At 42.3% G+C, this 18,475-nt stretch overlaps 1 protein-coding gene across 3 annotated transcripts; it reads right to left on the reverse strand.

Annotated features, from left to right (window-relative positions):
- Positions 1 to 54: 54 nt before the first annotated feature.
- scfd2 (sec1 family domain containing 2) lies at positions 55 to 14,424 on the reverse strand. Of its 3 annotated transcripts, none has more exons than XM_087143265.1 (16): positions 14,302 to 14,424; positions 12,733 to 12,956; positions 12,446 to 12,523; positions 11,132 to 11,293; positions 10,826 to 10,966; positions 10,094 to 10,168; positions 9,633 to 9,764; positions 8,889 to 9,064; positions 8,381 to 8,486; positions 7,372 to 7,499; positions 6,312 to 6,518; positions 5,652 to 5,812; positions 5,008 to 5,110; positions 3,211 to 3,366; positions 2,424 to 2,556; positions 55 to 1,218 (listed from the first exon to the last, which is right to left on the reverse strand). In XM_087143265.1, the coding sequence occupies exons 2-16, from the start codon at positions 12,913 to 12,915 to the stop codon at positions 1,132 to 1,134; spliced, it is 2,028 nt and encodes a 675-aa protein (XP_086999391.1). In that variant the 5' UTR covers positions 12,916 to 12,956; positions 14,302 to 14,424; the 3' UTR covers positions 55 to 1,131. The 3 variants fall into 3 exon arrangements, with proteins under 3 accessions (XP_086999391.1, XP_086999392.1, XP_086999393.1); XM_087143266.1 differs by having other exon boundaries at positions 14,195 to 14,372; XM_087143267.1 differs by lacking the exon at positions 14,302 to 14,424 and adding an exon at positions 13,862 to 14,134.
- Positions 14,425 to 18,475: the final 4,051 nt, after the last annotated feature.

Consider the following 18,475-nt stretch of genomic DNA (forward strand, 5'->3'; position numbering starts at 1 on the left):
AAGAGTTAATACCTCAAATAAAACAAGAGCTGCACTGTGTCAAAACTTAGAAAATCAAGTTTCACCATGGTTTAATTTGGTTTCCAAACCTTTTTGTTGTCATCCAGTGAAGAGTAAGAAATAATGAAATCTAGCCAATAGACTGATTGCGCCCGCAAAGTCACGTGACCTACAGTGGGTATTAAATATCGACAAACACGACGTCCACCAAAAGCAAAGTGTTTCGTGAGTATCATTTACCAAAAATAACGCGGACGGTAGGTACCGTACTCGGACTACGGATGTACTGGTCACTAAATCGTAACCTGGCTGTAGAGTTCGGAAACAACTCTCAAAAACACACGTTTTTCTGGGGTCCATACCCACTATAGGTCACGTGATTTAACAGGCGCAATCGGCCTATAACAACAGGCGTCTGATGTGCAACTGCATTTTGACCCTACTATGCCTACGACATTAGTTTTGGCTTGAAAATTTCAAACTGTATTTTTCAACACTCGGGGACGCCGCCCACGGAGCAGCATTTGTTACCTCTACAGGCTGTGCGCACAGGCCAAGTTCAGCATAAGGTCCACCTCCACAGACTTATTGGAGGCAAGTGGATGAATCAGCATGTTTAAACATAGCCGGAGTATACCAGGCAAGATATGGGACGGAGGGGTACCCCCCTTACCTGTCCAATCCCTATACACACTCTAGACTATTGTTACCTGACACATCCCCCCTAGAAGTCTGTAAAGAATTCCTGAGATTCCGATCAAACAATGACCAACACAAAGGCGGGGGGGGTTCTCTCCGTCCCATATCTTGCTTCAAATGAGCTGGAGATGAGTCAAGGAATGCCGGACATATCAACAGTTCAGCATGCCTGTTTATACATGTACAAACCAGCCAGATCGTGTTAACGAGCCCTCGAGCGCAAAGTGGATAAAGCACGCCTGTGTGGAGTAAGTGCCTGGAAGCACTTGTATTGATTTTGTGAAAAATTATTAGAATTGATTAAATATTTTCATCTTTGCAAAAGGCCGGGAGACACTGGCATCTAAACTAACACTTCTCATATTTGGCAAATGCTTTGCACTCCAATGCTTGGGCGAAAAAATGATTTCAACCCCCCCCTGTAGTTCACCATCACATCGTTGGATGTAGGTTATCTTGACATAGCAGTAACCTCAGGACATCTGTCGGTTTCAAGATGCGGGTGCTTCCAATGACCACCTGCGATGCAGTCAGGAAAACAAATCATCGTAATGGAAATGTTCCTTTTCTCGAACTCAGTCCCCAGTGGTGTATCGGGGGGGGGGTGCAACTTGTCCCCCTCCCCCGACGGACTTTTACACGTTGATTTTCATTCGAAGATTTATTTCTCAAATTTTTATTTTAATATTTATATATCAACTATTAGCACCAAAACCCAAAGAAAACAACACCATGAAATAAAAGCTAGGATTTTGGGACTGTGAGTTAGGCTTTTGATATTTTTTTCTCCCCCAGCACCATGTCAAATAAGCCTGAGGGGGCATTCGCTTTTGAATTTGCCACCCTGACACCAAAAGCTGGATACGCTACTGGAAGCGCCCATTCCAACTTGGACTGAGTGAAATTCATAGGGACACTCAGTGCACAAGTCTGCTGATTACATCGCCAAATAAAGTAACACCACATGAAAATAATCATCCTTTTTTTTGATCGGGACTAGTTCTCCAAGAATGTCTCCTTAAACTAGCTGGCCAACAGTGCATGGCACGTTAATCGTGCGTTGTTCTGCATGTTCTAGGTGGAAATTAGGGCTGAATAGATTTGAATAATTCGACCTTCAAATTGGATCGAATATCCAAATATTCGGTCGTACCGACCAGTAGATTGTTGATGAACAATATACAAACTTTTGATCAGTTGTAATAACACACAATTGTACATTATAATCACTATAATAGCTTCTCACGTCTGGGAGTATCTCCAGCCATGATTTAGCAAGATTTACGAGATGAACAATACTTCTTGTCCTGTTGAAAATTTCTATTTCATTTAAATCTTTTAAAAAATAATTACTTTTCAGATCGTATTAAAGATTTGTCACTTTTCATGTGAATCTGCTTGAAACAAACCTCCATAGTGCAATTTTTCACATTTTAAACAAAAGAAAATTCTCCCTTTCATCAATTTTGCATTTGAATGTTCAAATTCAGAAAATAATATTTGAATATTCGATAATCAATCCAATATTTGGATATTTGGCACAGCCAAGCATTCATAAGTAAATAGTTTCTGTCATTAATTTAGATGCATTGCTCATCTACAGTCCTTTATAAAATGACAAGATGTATAAGTTTACAATCTTCAGGAAGCTAGGGGGACTTCGGTCAGAAAGCCAATGAGAGTGTAACTCCTAAAGAACTGTAAATTCATCCCCTCCCCCATACCTGTGTGTTCGGTGAATGGCTAGCCACAGTCTCTTTGATGGTCCTGACTTCCGAGCATGTCACCCCGCCCAGGACGAACACAATCAGAAGTGGGTGATCGCTGGGCCGCGGCTTGCTCACATTCACGAAAAATCTGCGCACGAGACAAGAACCAATAGAAATTCCCATGAGTAGCAGAACGGAAAACAATTCTGTGGATCACTGAATCAAACAGTGGAGAACACATGAACAAAACATTGTAACCGACAAAATAACCATCCATGCAACATCAGTCCGGCTTGACCCAAGTTGAAGAAAACACGTTGTCAACCTTGCTCAAATCTTGACAGGTTCAATGATCGCTGTTTTATTGAACACAAAATTTGACAAGATCTCGTTAGGATAAAGTTGGATTGCCCACAACAAACCTTGAACATAGCAGCACAGTTCATCAATACATTGATGTGGGCATTAGTTCAAAGACAATTCAGAACAGATAAGAGAAAGAGGGGTCAACAGGAGAAAGAAAGCTCATGCGATGAAAGTGCCTCTTTTCAAAATTAACCAGGAATCTTTTCAAAATTAACCAGGAATCAATACTTTAAAAAGTAACACAGACTTTCGAAAATGTAAGCCCCTCTTGTCTACTGCACTCCTCTTTCAAACTTCTTTTCTACAATCTTATAATCCACATTCCCAGGACATCTCTGTTTATAGCAACCTTCCTGAATCTTCTCAAACTGGGCATTCAGAAAACCAACTGAACCCTCCTTTCACTCCCAACTTTCATGCGCATTGAGTCTCACACCTGAAGCCTGTTTTGATGAGGTCCCTCAGCCCCGTCGACTTGTATTCGATGTCGGGGAGTTCGGACTTGTTGGGGCTGAAGATCCCATCCAGGACTTGCTTGAAGAACGGATTGTAGGACGCCGGTGCGACCATGCTGCCGTGATCAAAAATAGACCTTGGCAATGAGAGAGAGAGAAAGAAATTAATGTGTGATGCTTTGGGGGATCAAATACGATTAGGCAAAAGTTTAAGGTTGAGAGGCTCCGTGAACAACTCTATTCCCCAGATTTAGGACAGTGTAGGTTGTGATCCAAAATTCTACGATGATCAGACGCTCATGGTATAATTTATTTCTCTTCCAAAAGGGAGAGAAATAAGTAACGTCAGATGCTTTGGGGAATTAAATTAGATTGAGCAAAGTTTTCAGACTCGGAGGTGCCAAGATCAAGTCTATTCCCCGGACCTTCTACAATGGAGTGACATTAACCCTAGTCACTCTCCCTAATTATTGAAAAACCAGCAGGTTTTACAGGATTTTGTAGGATTGAAGAAGGCAGAGCCCAGCAACTCTTACTCGTGAAATAAGTGTAACTCGAAAGTTAAAATACTTTTAAACCTCGTTATTAAGAGGTCCTTCAAACTTGGCAAATTACATCGTTGAAAAGGGAACCTTGTATTATCAGGAATGAAAGTTTGTTATGAGTAGAAGCTTGAATTAATCACTTGCTACCAGGTGCTTTTAACCCCTTCACGGCAGGATTATTTTGACCGCAACTGCTGGGCTGTGGTATGCCCTGAATGGAGGGCTTTGTCCAGCAGTAGGCCCCATTGAACCAGCAGCTGCATGGTGAATAGACTGTATGTGTGGTATGCACTAATCCTCACACAACGGTGCGGTAGTAGCAGTCTTCCGTAGCGAAGGGGTTAAATCTGCTGTGCATACATACGGGCCATTTTCAAGATTTTCAGTTTTCAAAAATCTTCAAAAATTCATCATTTCATTTCATGGACGTTTACACCCAAATGAATGGCTGTTTGGTGTCTACTCTAAGCTGACAGGCAACCTCCATTTACTCCTGAGTATTTCAGCCGGGCCTGCCGTCCTGTAAAGAGAGCCCAGAATTTGCGAGGTGTTGCGTAATTTCCTTTGTCCCCAGGGAATGCGAGTGGTATCCTTTCAAACGCGACTGGATTAGCATGCAGCAGCGCTGTGTCGCCCATGCATGGGGCCCTGGAGCACTTTTGTCCGCGATGCTAATCCATGGGCATGCTATGCTGAAAACAGTGGTAAACTGTTTAAAAACAATGAAACCTTTGAAAAATGCAAGCCGAAAAATAATGGCAATTCCCAGCAGCAGGTCTCTTGTTCCGAGTACAGTCTTTTGTTACACGGACCAGCTCTTTTGTCCCGTTTCAGGCACCCCGGCTCTGTGTATAAGCCCATGGTGCCCGAAACGGGGTTCCCCGGCAGCAAGTGGTTAGCAGTGCTCTTATTATGAGGGTCAACTGTCTACTGGATAAAGCCATTGAGCTTCTTGGGTCGGTGGAAGACCCAGGAATTGTTTGCGGCAAAGAAATCCCTTGGCACGTTGAGTAGAAGACGTTTAAATACTCAGATTAACTACTTCACAATTTCATTCTACAAATTAAATCTACCAAGTCCATGCAACTGCAAGCCAAGAATAAACACCCCCCTACTGAGACACCAGGTTTCAATTACCCACGACAAAAGGAGTGACTTTACATGGTCTTTCCTTCAACAGTAAGCCTACTTGGTGAGTTGGATAGGCAGGGTTTGTGAGATCATATTTCCTACCTGAACTGCTGCAGATGACCCCTGGCCCTTCCGACTGCCCTGAGCTTGGTGAAGAGGTTATTCACAGCTTCTCGCACTCTGTCTTCTGAGCGTGTCTCCCCGACTGGGAAAGAACATGGCAGTGGTTTTAACGTCAATGAATGTAGACTCAGAAACCAATGACATTAAGAAATTTGAAAATACACTGGACAGCAAAAGAAACTTGCCAAGTAACCAAGTTGCTGTGCATGTCAATTTCTTCTTTGTTATAAAGATAATCACTTGCTTTTGGGCATGTGATTAGTAAGGGGTATTGCAGCATACCCGTGTACAAAAATTGTTTATTTCTATGGAGTAAATATTTACGCGTGGCCTTTGACAGAAGTGGCAAGTTTCCTCTGCTGTTCAGTGTACTTCTGGTTAAGATTCATGATAAAGTAAGACAGTTACACGCATGTACAGGTGTGACGTCCTATGAGATAGGCAGATGTTTTCATGATCGTCTGAACTTTGTCGGGATCTCACAAACTGGAGTAATGCAGACCATCTGTAGGAAGAAGCCTTCTTGGAGATATTTTTGTGATTTTCACAAGGTCTGCTTGAGTTATCCATGCGGAACAAAAGCCACCACCTCCAAGATGGCTGCCACTGCCTTACACACTTACCAAACTGAGTAATCAGTTCAGACGGTTCCTGCTCAGATAGGATAGCCTGGACTAGCAGAGTCTTCAAGCTCCGTTCGTCAGAATCAAAGCTGATGCTGTCATCACCGGCTAGGGAGTAGGCAAAAACTAGCAGCAAGAGTATGGTATCTAGGCTATGAGCCCTGCAGAACAATCATGGACAATATAATTCAGAACTGCATTCATCAGATTGAAGCCTGATTCCCCCCCCCTTCCAAAAAAATTTATTAGTCTTGGAAAGAAAGAAACACTAGTCAGTCTGGGTACAGAATCATTGTACACCAGGAAGCTGCCAGCAATGGTAAAAGCCAATTGGTTATTTCTCTGAATAACATCAGGGATAATGCTAAATTACATGATTCATCAACCATGAAGGGCTAGGTTGAGCTCCACCGTGGAACTGCCTCCTTTACTGATGGCCAAAAAAATAAGACTATCACGGAGAACACCTTAGAACAGTTCTGCAATGTAATACCTATGGGTGCTGTTCTCTCACATCCATTCACAAACAAGATGCACGTTCCGTGCACATAGGCTGCATGGGTTCTGGGCTCCCAGTGTCGGGGAAAAGCCCTCTCTTGGGCCCCCAGAGAGATCTACAGAGCGCCCTCAATCGCTCACTCATAGACCCAAAACACTCACATCTTCTCAGTCTGGCCCTTCTCCAGGACGGTCAGTATCTGGTCTAGGGACGGGGCGCCAGCCTCCTCCCCCATGCCTTGGAGGAGCAGCTTCTCGGCGCCAAGGTGCCCCTCCCACTCGGCCTGACAAGGGTGGGTGAGGGTCTCCACACAGGCCGACACCACCTGAAGCAGGCCGAGGTTCCTGCGCAGCGCATCCGGGTTATTCCTGTACCGAATGAGGTCAAAGATTTGATGGATACCTTGAAGAAATGAAGGAAGACACTGACATTTTATTTACTTTTGTGTTCTTGGGCAAGGTATTTTACATGTACATGCTTTCCCCCACTGTGCACCAGATACTGTACAGTGCCATCAAACACATACAGTGGTGAACTTTAACCACTTCCTGCCGGGGACTCCGGGATCGGAGACGTATGGTTTATATGGGTGGCCGGGGTCTCCGAACTCGGACAAAGGAAACAGGGCCCTGTAACAAAAGACCGTACTCCGAACAAAAGACCAGGCTGCTGGGCATTACCGACATTTTTCACTCTCAAAAGTGGTGATAATCCAGCCTTGTTTTGAAACCATATACCAGGGTTTGGGGCATTGAGAACGAGTGGATTACCACCAGGGACAAAAGCGCTCCACCACCACAGCGATGAGCCACACAGCACTGCTGCATGCTAATCTGGCCCCTATTGAAAAGAGATCAGCAGTGCACTGAGCCAGATTCGTGAACAAAAGACAGTTATACAACAACGCACAATCTGGGCTCTATTTACAAGGCTGCTGGCCTGGCTGAAATACTCGGGCGTCAATGAAGGTCACCTGTCAACTTAGAGTAGTGCCTGAAGATTACTTGGTGCGGCTATAAACGACCGTTAAATGAAATGATGAATTTTTGAAGGATTTTGAAAACGGAAAAAATGATAGTCATGCCGGCCCAGCATCATCAACATTGAAAAATGCCCCGGCATGAAGTGGTTAAACCTCAAACCAACATTTGAAATACTGCCATCATAAACACTGCTACATCAGACTCACAATCTTCTGTATTTATCAGAAACAGTACTCACTTGAACAGTTGCAGGTGTGTCTGCAGTGTCTCTGGGCCGACACGCCCTATTTTCCCGCCTATTTTCAACGGCAGTTTTTCCTTGGAGATGGCATCCACCAGCTGTCTGTTGACATCCATTAAGCTCTCCTAAAAATAATAAGTCAAGTTGCTTATGTGCGTTCCCAGCTGTTAGGATGATGTTCTGCAATTTCCTGGTGGCGAAAATTGATTCACCATCCATAACGATTTCAGAATTCTAAAACAAGAAATTTCAACTTGATACTTCACTTGAAAAATAATCGCTGATGACGTTGGGGGTGTAAGTGTACACAAGAGGATGACCTCAAAACTGATGATGGTCAGGCAGTCAAAGGACTGACTTAATAGCTTGTAGGAATTTCCATGAAGATTCCCAACGCCCTCTGCAATCAGCCAACCCGTAACTAGGGCCGTGTCCGAAACGGACTTCCAGAGCTACGGCTAGGTCTATTGTCTACAAGTCTCCGCACATTTCCAATGGAGGGAAGACCTAGACCTAGCTCTAGACAACAGATTCGGATGCAGCCCAAATCTATCCTTTGATGATTGACTTTGGAGTCACTTGGTGGCAGCAAACATGTCAGTCCTATGTGACCAGTTCAGCATTGTTTGTGTTGTTTTGAGTATGCATACAACTCAAGGACAACGCAAACAAGGACTGCTACGTTTGCCAGCACCAAGCATCTCAAAGGTTGCCCAGTGTTAAACCTACTCCATGGTAGAGAGAAGCAGGTTGGCACTGCATAGACCAGTGTGGATTACAGGACACATCACTTAATTGGTACAGTACCGTAAATAGGACAAAATTTCTATGGGGACACCCAGGGACACCCAAGGGCACCCATTTTATTTACGTGGGGCAGTGAAAGCAAATGACCCATGGCTTGTACACTGGTCGAGTACATGTTGAAATTTCAAAGGGGGAAGGGGGGACACAGGCTTCAGTGCACACATGCATTTCGTAGTTACGCCACTGACGGGGTACTCGCCTTCTGTTTCGTCGTGATCAGGGTATTGAGCGGGGAGTGAGAGGTTGAATCGGAAGGATGAGCCAAGCACCCGGGATAGATCACCTGTGACGAAACCGGCTGCACTCTGGGTAGGTTTGGGGAAAAGAGCGGTTAGGTTAAAAAATAACAGCCACGTACAACTTTAATATCTGCATTGAAAAAAGTGGACCAAAAATGGTGTGAAGTGGACCGAGGCCTGTAAAAGAATCTTGCAGGAAGTAAATCAACAAGAATCCTCAACTTTTTCACTCACATGTTGTTTATTTTCATCAGGATGCCAGACTGAGTGATACGCTGGAACAATGACCCAGGTCTACTCATGGTTACGCCAAATGAGACAAATTTCTGGGGGAAAAGATGGCCTGAAGACTCATATTGTGAGATTCAGTCACAGTAACTTAGCACAGTCAACATATATGACAATATCACTGGAAAACTGGAGAAGAGTATTCAGGGGAATCCTACTGAAAAACCAGTCCTAACGCACCCTCCCAGTGAGAACAGATCGGCCATATCCACACCGACATCCGTGCTGTGTCCCGGCAAGCGATCCAGATGGCACAGCACTCGATCAGCTAGGGTCTCTCTGCCGAGATGGCTGGCTGCTCCGGCCAGGTCCAGTGTTCGGTCAATCAGAAGGACAGATGCTCTGTGCTGCGCAGCCTGTCGAGTGAAAAGAGAAAAAAGACAGACTTTGACAGACGTGCACGGAAGTGGAAGCTGGTGGTTGTATGGACCCACAGCTCGGTGGAAATGAATACACCGGATAACTTGTGAACATTTTGTGGGAAGGTGTGTGGCAAGTGGGTTGGGGTTTCCAACTCCCGCTTGCAGGGCTGGGGTTCGAATGCTGCCCTCGGGCAAGTCACTTTACCGACAAGTGCCTCTCTCCAACCAGGAGTATAAATGGGTACCTATGATGGCAGAGAGGGTTATTTTAACAAGGTAGTGCCTAACATAGATGCACCAAGGGTTGTTTAGTCCCCAGGAAGTTGAGATGGGTCATGGAACATTTCTAGGCTCACTATCAAGCTGGGACATTAATGTGTAAAGCCCATTGGGGGTCCAAGTGCTGTAACGTATATGTCATGACTTTCATTATTTGGTTGTGGAACCACGGCAGTGACTGGTCAAACCATCACATGGCAGAGTTTGACGGACCAGTCTCTTTGCCAGTGCCGATTGGCTAAAACGATTGACATTGTGATTATGAGGCTCCAAAATTTGATACCTTTCTTCTGGCCTTGGCAGACGGCAGGCCAGCTAGCTCGGCTGCAACCAGCCTGCTGGTGTGGCCGATGGAATACACATCCTCATTGACTTTGATCTGCTCACAGAAACTGCTGATCCCCGAGACTAGCATCTGTTGATAAACAGCAGCTCATGTAAACAGCTGGACAGGTGCTGATTTCATACTTGTGTTGAGGATAGGACTTTTTTCAAGCCTTACAACGCGCACATTCTTCATGATGAATCTCTAATTGTTGTTCCTAACTTCATCCGTGCTATGTGTTTTCCATATCTTTGACATCAAAAGGCATTCTTGGCCCAAAATGCCATAGTTGAATTCCATTCATCCTTTTTACTTTTGCAGCGCCAATATTTTCCAAGATGTCACAAACTTTGCTTTCACATTTCCAAACTTCCGATAACGAACCAGCCCCTGAGGGTCTGCTTGGTGGGTCACTGTACCTTCAGCTGCGCCTGGAGAGCCATGGGCAGCAGCTGGAGCTCGATGTCATCCAATTTATCCAACGGTTTGTCTCCCTGTTAGACCAGAACCACCACCAACAGAACAAGGTTAGAAAGAATGTCAAACAAACTCCTGGCGGTGAGAGCCTACTTTGCTGGAGGTGTAAGAGATTTTTAGAATCCAGAATGCGCTGTTTGCCGTAGAGCATACCTCTTGAAAAAAAAAATTCACCACATTCCCACCAATTCTAAACCTTCAAGACTGGGTCACGCTTGAGGGACAAAACAGCATGCATAGACAAACATTACAACATGGAACTGAATCTTAGAACCCTTCAATTATGGTGGGCACTAATTAGTACCTTTACAAACTAATTAGTGCTAATTAGTACTGATATACTAATACTGCTAGCTATGGTGGGTACTGATTAGTACCTTTACAAACTAATTAGTGCTAATTAGTACTGATATACTAATACTGCTAGCTACGGTGGGTACTGATTAGTACCTTTACAAACTAATTAGTGCTAATTAGTACTGATATACTAATACTGCTAGCTATGGTGGGTACTAATTAGTACCTTTACAAACTAATTAGTGCTAATTATTACTGATATACTAATAATGCTAGTAAATACCTGTATACAGTGCCATCCAATGATGGAAAGTATCAAATACGGCCAATATAAAGACTTAATATCATAGTTCGCTGAAGGGAGAGGTGTCACTAACCTTACTGTCTCTCGTGTCTTGAACTTTGGCTAGGTCAGAGGTCAACAGGGGGAATAAGGAACTGTAGGTAGGTACAACAAACAGGCTGGGACAGAGGGGTGCTGCAAACAGTGGGACGTGGACAACTTCTGCTTCTGCAATCTGCAAAACAAAACAAGAACAGGAGCGCATGAGTAAATAAATGGGTTCTGAACACGGGCAAACTGACGAAAAAAAATTGCCATGTCCAACATTGCCTTTTTCATGCTGCCCACAAATAAGACACAAACTACCCCCCCCCCCAAGGAGATGCCGAAGTCAGCTTACCGGTCCGCCCATCCATTTCCTCAGCTTGTTCTCAAACTGGACAAAGAGGGCACTCTCCGTGGTGCCGTCACTGTGCCCCTCTCCAAGGAGGTGAGAGTGCAGTGAGTGGGGCATGGCTGTTACAGCAATGCAATACTGGAAGTCGCTAGCCTGAACGATATCCTGAGAGTCAAATCAACAAATAAATAAATCTGGAATTTCAGAGGATTTTTTTTTTTGCTGCGAAAAGGTTGTACTGCTTATCATAAGTACAAAAACTGATGATCTCACTGTAAAAAAATATCTGTGCATTTGCAAGAAACAATTCCCCAAAGGTGCCCTGAAGTGTATGTTTATGTGGACATTTCAACTTTCAATCTCTTTAATTTCTCGTCAGTAAAAAAAGAAAAATTGTCCACAACAAGGCGATGGGCAAGTTAGAATTTATGTTGGAATATGAGCAGTAACTTGATATAATTTTTGCCACAAACTGAAGAAAAAGAATGTGGCATCAAGTTGCAAAGTAGGAATTTCAGAAAAGGCAAAGCTTGACAATTTTCTACTTTGATAAGAAATCTACAGTATAATGACAATGGCAAATCCGTTTAATACTTGTACATTGAATGACAATGGCAAATCCATTTCATACTTGTACATTGAATGACAATGGCAAATCCATTTCATACTTGTACATTGAATGACAATGGCAAATCCATTTCATACTTGTACATTGAATGACAATGGCAAATCCATTTCATACTTGTACATTGAATGACAATGGCAAATCCATTTCATACTTGTACATTGAATGACAATGGCAAATCCATTTCATACTTGTAGATTGAATGACAATGGCAAAGCCATTTCATACTTGTACATTGAATGACAATGGCAAATCCATTTCATACTTGTACATTGAATGACAATGGCAAATCCATTTCATACTTGTACATTGAATGACAATGGCAAATCCATTTCATACTTGTACATTGAATGACAATGGCAAAGCCATTTATTACTTGTACAAATACTTGGCAAATCCGTTTAATACTTGTACATTGAATGACAATGGCAAATCCGTTTAATACTTGTACATTGAATGACAATGGCAAATCCATTTCATACTTGTACATTGAATGACAATGGCAAATCCATTTAATACTTGTACATTGAATGACAATGGCAAATCCATTTCATACTTGTACATTGAATGACAATGGCAAATCCATTTCATACTTGTACATTGAATGACAATGGCAAATCCATTTAATACTTGTACATTGAATGACAATGGCAAATCCATTTCATACTAAGTTTTCATTATCAATACCATACCTTGATGATTTCCTCAACAGTGTCGGCCAACAAACCGCTGACAATAAACACAGCTTTCCTCTCTTCTGGTGTTGCACTCTGGTAAAAAAAAAGGAAAATAATCATTACTCATACACTGGTAAGTTAATATCCCAATCTGCCTCCTTCAATGTTTTAAAAATCACATGGCAGGAAAGGGACATACGTGCAGAGATGGTAGTCAAAGAGTTCTTAGACTGGCCGTTAGTCAATTTTGGTAAAAAGCTCAGTGGGGGATGCGGAACAAACTATAACTCCTTCATTCCCACCTCAAATGAGGAAAACTCCTTGATGTCGATAGCCCCGGCACGCAGAAGCATTCCGGCTCCGATACACCAGTGTAGGCACTCGGCCATGGGGCTGTCAACGAACACCACGGCCTTGCTGACGTGATGGCACACCGTCTCCCACCCAGCCCTGCAGCTCGCTACGATGCTCCTTGAGGTTGCCATGGCAACAATGCTTGAGTGGCAATTTCTTCAGCTGTTTAGTGCTACAAACAGAGAGGCTTATTATTTAGTAATAATGACTTGTTCCAATGAGGGATAAAGCTGAAATGTGTATGGTCATGATACATGGCCATTGGTTCAATTCCACCTGCCAGCCATACAAAAAAAATACAAAAAAAAAATAAGCCTATAACATTGATCCATGAGTGACATGACTGGATCATAGTAAAATTACAGTTCAATGCTAGGGTCATGCTATTTGGCATCAACAAGTGTCAACGAGCGTCAACGAGCGTCAACAAAGTGTCAATGAGTTATTCAAGCCTCTTTATGCAAAGATTTTTTATTAACAATTTAATCAGGCTCCTACATATCAAACTCAATGTATCATATTGTCGAAATTTCAACCCAGGAAAGTGAATTTGGTTTAAATTGGAGTGATTTGAAATTTTTTGTGTGTTGTGTGGGAGTTTTGTACATGAGAACAAAGGAAATATCCCACAAGTATAGCTGTGTAAGGGTGTGTGAGTTTGTTTCTGCATTCAATTGGGGACCCTGATCAATAGAGGACAATAAGGTCCCCGATTGACAGAAGGTCCCCGATTGACAACTGTGTACAAAACATATGGGTGGTCTTCTAAAAAAGTTAAAGTACAAACAAAAGAGGAACAATAGGGGGTCCCCAGTTGCAGGCAAATACACACTTGGGTGGGTGTGTTTGCAATTTAATAAGTAATGTTACAAACGGGGCCCAAATCTACAAGCATTGCTTTCATTGGGTACCCCCTACAGCATCCTTTCTAAAGTGTGTTGTAGTATCATTCAATCATATTTATGTATTTAAGAAAAGTTTTATTATCGTGTGTGATTATTATGTTGTAAAAAATGAAATAAATCTTGAAACAAATCGTGAATGTTAATTTTATTTCGCAGTTCAGTCCAAACCCACCCTTACTTTGGAGTACCAACTAAGTCTAATCACAGTCTCCAAACATTGCTTCAAATTTCTTTGCTACACAGAGTGATTGGCAGTGGACTCCAACATGTCCAAACTCATGTCAAAATGTTTCTTATGACTTCCTCTCCAACATGTCCAACGTGTCCAAAGTCACTTCAAAAACAACACGGAAAAATTGTATGAAAATTGAGTAGCCTTTCCTATCTTAGATTTGTGTCTTCTCATTGTCCAGTTCAACGTCAAGTTCACGTCACGTTCCACATTTATGCAACGTTATTAAACAGGCCTACTTATTACTGTGGCTTAGGCTTAAGCCTAACTGACCTTGGCTCACTACGAAATGTGAAGAATAAAGTAATTTCACGATGAGTCTAACGTTCCATCCCTTAAGATCACACTCACAGTGAGAGGATTTCAACTACTTCTCTTACCATGTACATGTAGCAGGTCATTTTTTTTTACTTATGGAGGCTGCCATGTTGGCTTGTCAGGTTTCCCATCAGAATACCCTCAAAAACTGTGAGAATCGAGGAAAGGAACCCGATTACCATTTTTTTAAACTACGGTGTCCTTGACGTAACGTGTTAGTATTTAATTTTACAGCGCTCGTGACACGTGTGCATTGGATGCACATGCCTGCATTAGGACAACTAGTAAAAACCAACAATGCATTTGCACTTCTGCGGCTGTAACATGTTTCCTTCACAGAATTTTGTGAAAGGTATTTTGACATTCCCAGCTCGCTCTGAGCAGAGTTGCTGACTCGAGTCATATGATTTGGATTCGAGTCAGACTCGAGTCGCTATTTTTGTGAATTGTGACTTGTAAAATCCAGACTTGACTTGGACTTGCAAAAAATGACTTGTTACCAACCCAAGTCAGACACTACTCGACTGGTCCCATGTATTTTTAATTAAGCTATTCAGTTTACGCCTTACGTGCATAAAAAAATGGACTTCGGCTTGCGCGGCTTCTACTTCACCCAGCTGCAGAAAATAGACCTCAAGCTCAGTGACTGAATCTAGTAAAATGAAAAGTTTCAGGAGTTTGCAAAAAGACTGTCGCAACAAACTACAGTTTTCAATGACCAAGTCTATTGCTTAATGTAATGGATGAATAAACTATGAAAGGAACCTTACCTTTCATTAATAGAAAGTAGGTCTTTGTCAATTGCATGCCCGAAGTCACGCAGTCATGTTAGGTAAACTAACTAGCCTAACCCATTGGTAGTATTTTAGTATAAATTGAACGAAGGATAAAGTATACTACATGTAATCAGACGAGTGAAGTCTTTTTTTAAGTATTTCATCTGAACGCTTATTTCCACCCTGCAAAGTACATTTATTATAATTAAACAGTGGTCCAATATACGACAGATATGTGATAAACTGCAAGAATAGTAATTACAACCCAAGTGAAAAGGGGGAATTGCGGAGGCATTGTCAAAGTAATTGGAGAAAAGGTCTTCATCTGATCTGTCCGAAACTCATAACTCGTAACTTCGTAAGTTAACGCCTGGTTCATTTTGCTTATTACAGCTGGACAAAATAATGTGCAGCTTGACTTGTACTTGGACAAAGAGACTTGTGACTTGACTTGTGTTTAGACCAAATGGCTAGTGACTTGACTTGCCCTGTGACCAAATGACTTGTGACTTGACTTGTGACTGGACCTAATGGCTTGTGACTTGACTTGTGACTGGACCTAATGACTTGTGACTTGACTTGGACTTGCAAAAAATGCCTTGCTGCCACCTCTGGCTCAAAGTGTTGTGAGTATGAGCGAATATTCAAGCCCGAAGATGCTCGTATGAAATCCCGGAAGGAGTTGGTGCATACAGCACCAGTTTTAGAGGAATGTGATTCTTTCGGCTCCATGTAGTTTACTGACAAATAAACAGCACTAAAACAAAACTGCTATAGAGTGGATTATCTAAGGAAACGGAAAACAGAATAATATTGCAGGTAAGGGGCTGAATACCATTAAGGTTGACTCCACGAGAAACAAAATGAATCAAAAAAGTGCGCAATGTTTCGTTTAATATTGGAGGGCAGTTATGAGCACGGTGTCTTATTTTGTGGCCGTGAATTTTAAAAAGCACTATATGTGCATGAACAAATATCATTTAGCACTTTGTAAATGAAGGAAAGGGACTCAAAGAGCAGTCAGACAGTCTGCTTGACTGAGAGCGAGCTCCTTCTGTAAGTATCCACATCCTTTCACAAGTCACAGTCTCAAGGTCTGTGGTTACGTTAATAATGATGCCACTGCTCGTTGAGACGTCATGTCTTAATTAAGTCTGGGAAGAAATACTGGATGTACTTCAGTTATGATTGGTTTTTAATCACGGCCATACACAATGGGAAGAAACAAGATTACCATATTTGTAGAGGGCGACTGTTCCCGAAGCCCAGTGTCTGAAATCAAAACCTAATTTCAACGAGGATATTGAGTGTTACGCGGGCATGACGCCGATGTGATGTCGTTGTGCGTTAATTTAAGAGTCATTCTCAGGTGCCAAGTTAAATTTGTCTTTGATTCAATGAAAGTTAGAAATGTGTGCTCATGGTAGAACTGCATAAAACAAGGCAAAGGTCACTCTCCCTTTGGCGGGACATTTGGACCAACCCGTCACCACCATGAAATCCACATGCTTGAGCTCACGGGACTTGTCGACTCGAACGACTTTATTCGAGAAGTCAGGCGATATTTCAAATGCAATTCATCAGTGGTGCAATCGCAGGTGGGCTTGAAGGCTTGAGCCCCTCCCCGGATTTTTTTCTGTCTTAAAAACGAAGATACAATATGCACATACACGCCTTTATATTTAACTACACTAGCTCTGATACTGCCGCAAATCCCAGTCCCCTGTGACGCAAGGGAGGCTTGAGCTGTATGTTTCGGCGGTAAATTTCAGTCCAAGCCTCACCAACAACAAATCCTGCCTGGTGTGCCACTGCACTTTATCGATGATTTCGACTCAAGAACAATTAAACAAAATAAGACGTCAAACTAAAGAGTGACTGGGTTCAGTTGCTGTGTTACAGTTTTTTTTATTATTATTATTTTTTCCCTTTTTCCTCCCTTCAATTTCCCAAAAGAGATTAGTCGACCTGCTACGTCCACCTGTTTTTGAAACATGAGCGAGTTCTTTGGGTGAAAATAAAATGAGTTTCTTGAAAAATGCACAATGTCTGTCATCACTAGATACTAAAGGTAAGTACTGTACAGCTGCAAGGTAGGTAGGTCGTTGAACAAAATGAAAAAAAATACATACAAACATCACAATTCACGAAACCCAATTTCAACGTCGGTGGAGTGAAAACACTGATTCCCCGGGCAATGCAACCACTCGATTGAAAGAATCATCAGTCATTTACATTGAAAATGTGAGATTGTCCGGACCCAGCCAAACTAACAACCGTCAGATTCTATTTAAAGCAAAAGGAAAGAAATGTTTACATTTAGGTCGTCAGATGTTGCTTTAGTGCTTTGGTGCATGCCAACGGCTGTTCCCAAATTACAAGATCAAGTTTCAATTTTGATCAATTTTTGATGCTCAGCAAAGAACAAATTGACGGTGCATTAGTGAATTCGTACGTATTATATCAACGAGGCCTATCCGTCTAATTATCCAGAGATCGCATTACTCGTTAACAAAGCTCATTATCTACGCGTGAATATAGGGATATGGATTGCGAGTACGCAATTTTACGAAGTTGTCTTGTGTGCACGACGCCCACACAATAACTGCGTATCCTCTGTTCTTGAAGAAAAACGGGTTTCCACGGTCGGTGGACGCAATCACTAAAAGCCATTAGAACTTCACAAAATGGCTTCGTTTAATATGTCAACACCATCCATTACGTGAACTCGGTAACACCACCAAACTTATTAGTAAGCGGCATCAACCTGCTTCTGTTCACCTCAGAGTAGCTTTGTGTGGTCAGCTGAGTCTCATGAATGGGATTCCTGGTTGGGCAAAACTAGACTAGTAAGCAAAACACGAAAAAGTCTTACTGATAAATCAGAAATACCCGACTAATTTTTTTTAATGAAATGTGAGCTCAGTGTTAGCGCTCATGTTAAATGTTATTCCAATTCATTATCATTTTTGGCTGAAATCCCGCATGCAAGGCTTATAGCCTTACATGGGCGTAAATCCCTGCGGATGGGGTTGTATATCCAATCCACCCCACTTTTTGAGGTGAAGGGATGGGCTATTTTTTTTTGTGATGAGCAAACAATTGAAATGCATTTGGGAAGAACTTTTGGGATTTCCCAACGACTAAAACGTCTAAAGTAAACCCTAATATGGGAAAAGAATTTTATAAAGCCATAAAATATGTCTTTCTAATGTAAGATTCTGTATGAATTTGATACACATTACAGATGTACATTTTTATTTTGAACATCGCCCTCTATGCAGTATATATGGTATAGCCCCCCCAGTTCAAATTTCCATGGCCAGCAAGTCACCCTCCCATCTTTTCCCATTCCCACCCCCCTCCCCCAATTTCCAGCACAGATTTACGCCACCGTAGCGTTATATAATGCTCATAATGCTTTGCTTTTCCTCCACAATTTTATGTGCCAGATATTAAA

Source organism: Acanthaster planci, linkage group LG11 (genome assembly GCF_054643075.1).
Source record: "Acanthaster planci isolate LZ-2023a linkage group LG11, COTS_SCS, whole genome shotgun sequence".
NCBI lineage: Eukaryota > Metazoa > Echinodermata > Asteroidea > Valvatida > Acanthasteridae > Acanthaster > Acanthaster planci.

Bases quoted from the DNA above. Each gene is read 5' to 3' on its own strand.
- scfd2 (XM_087143265.1), bottom strand. From the start codon at position 12,915: ATGGCAACCTCAAGGAGCATCGTAGCGAGCTGCAGGGCTGGGTGGGAG. The intron at 6,519-7,371 runs GTGAGTACTGTT...CATTCGGTACAG, and splicing joins ACACACCTGCAACTGTTCAA to GAATAACCCGGATGCGCTGC. The intron at 5,813-6,311 runs GTGAGTGTTTTG...ATTGTTCTGCAG, and splicing joins AAGGGCCAGACTGAGAAGAT to GGCTCATAGCCTAGATACCA.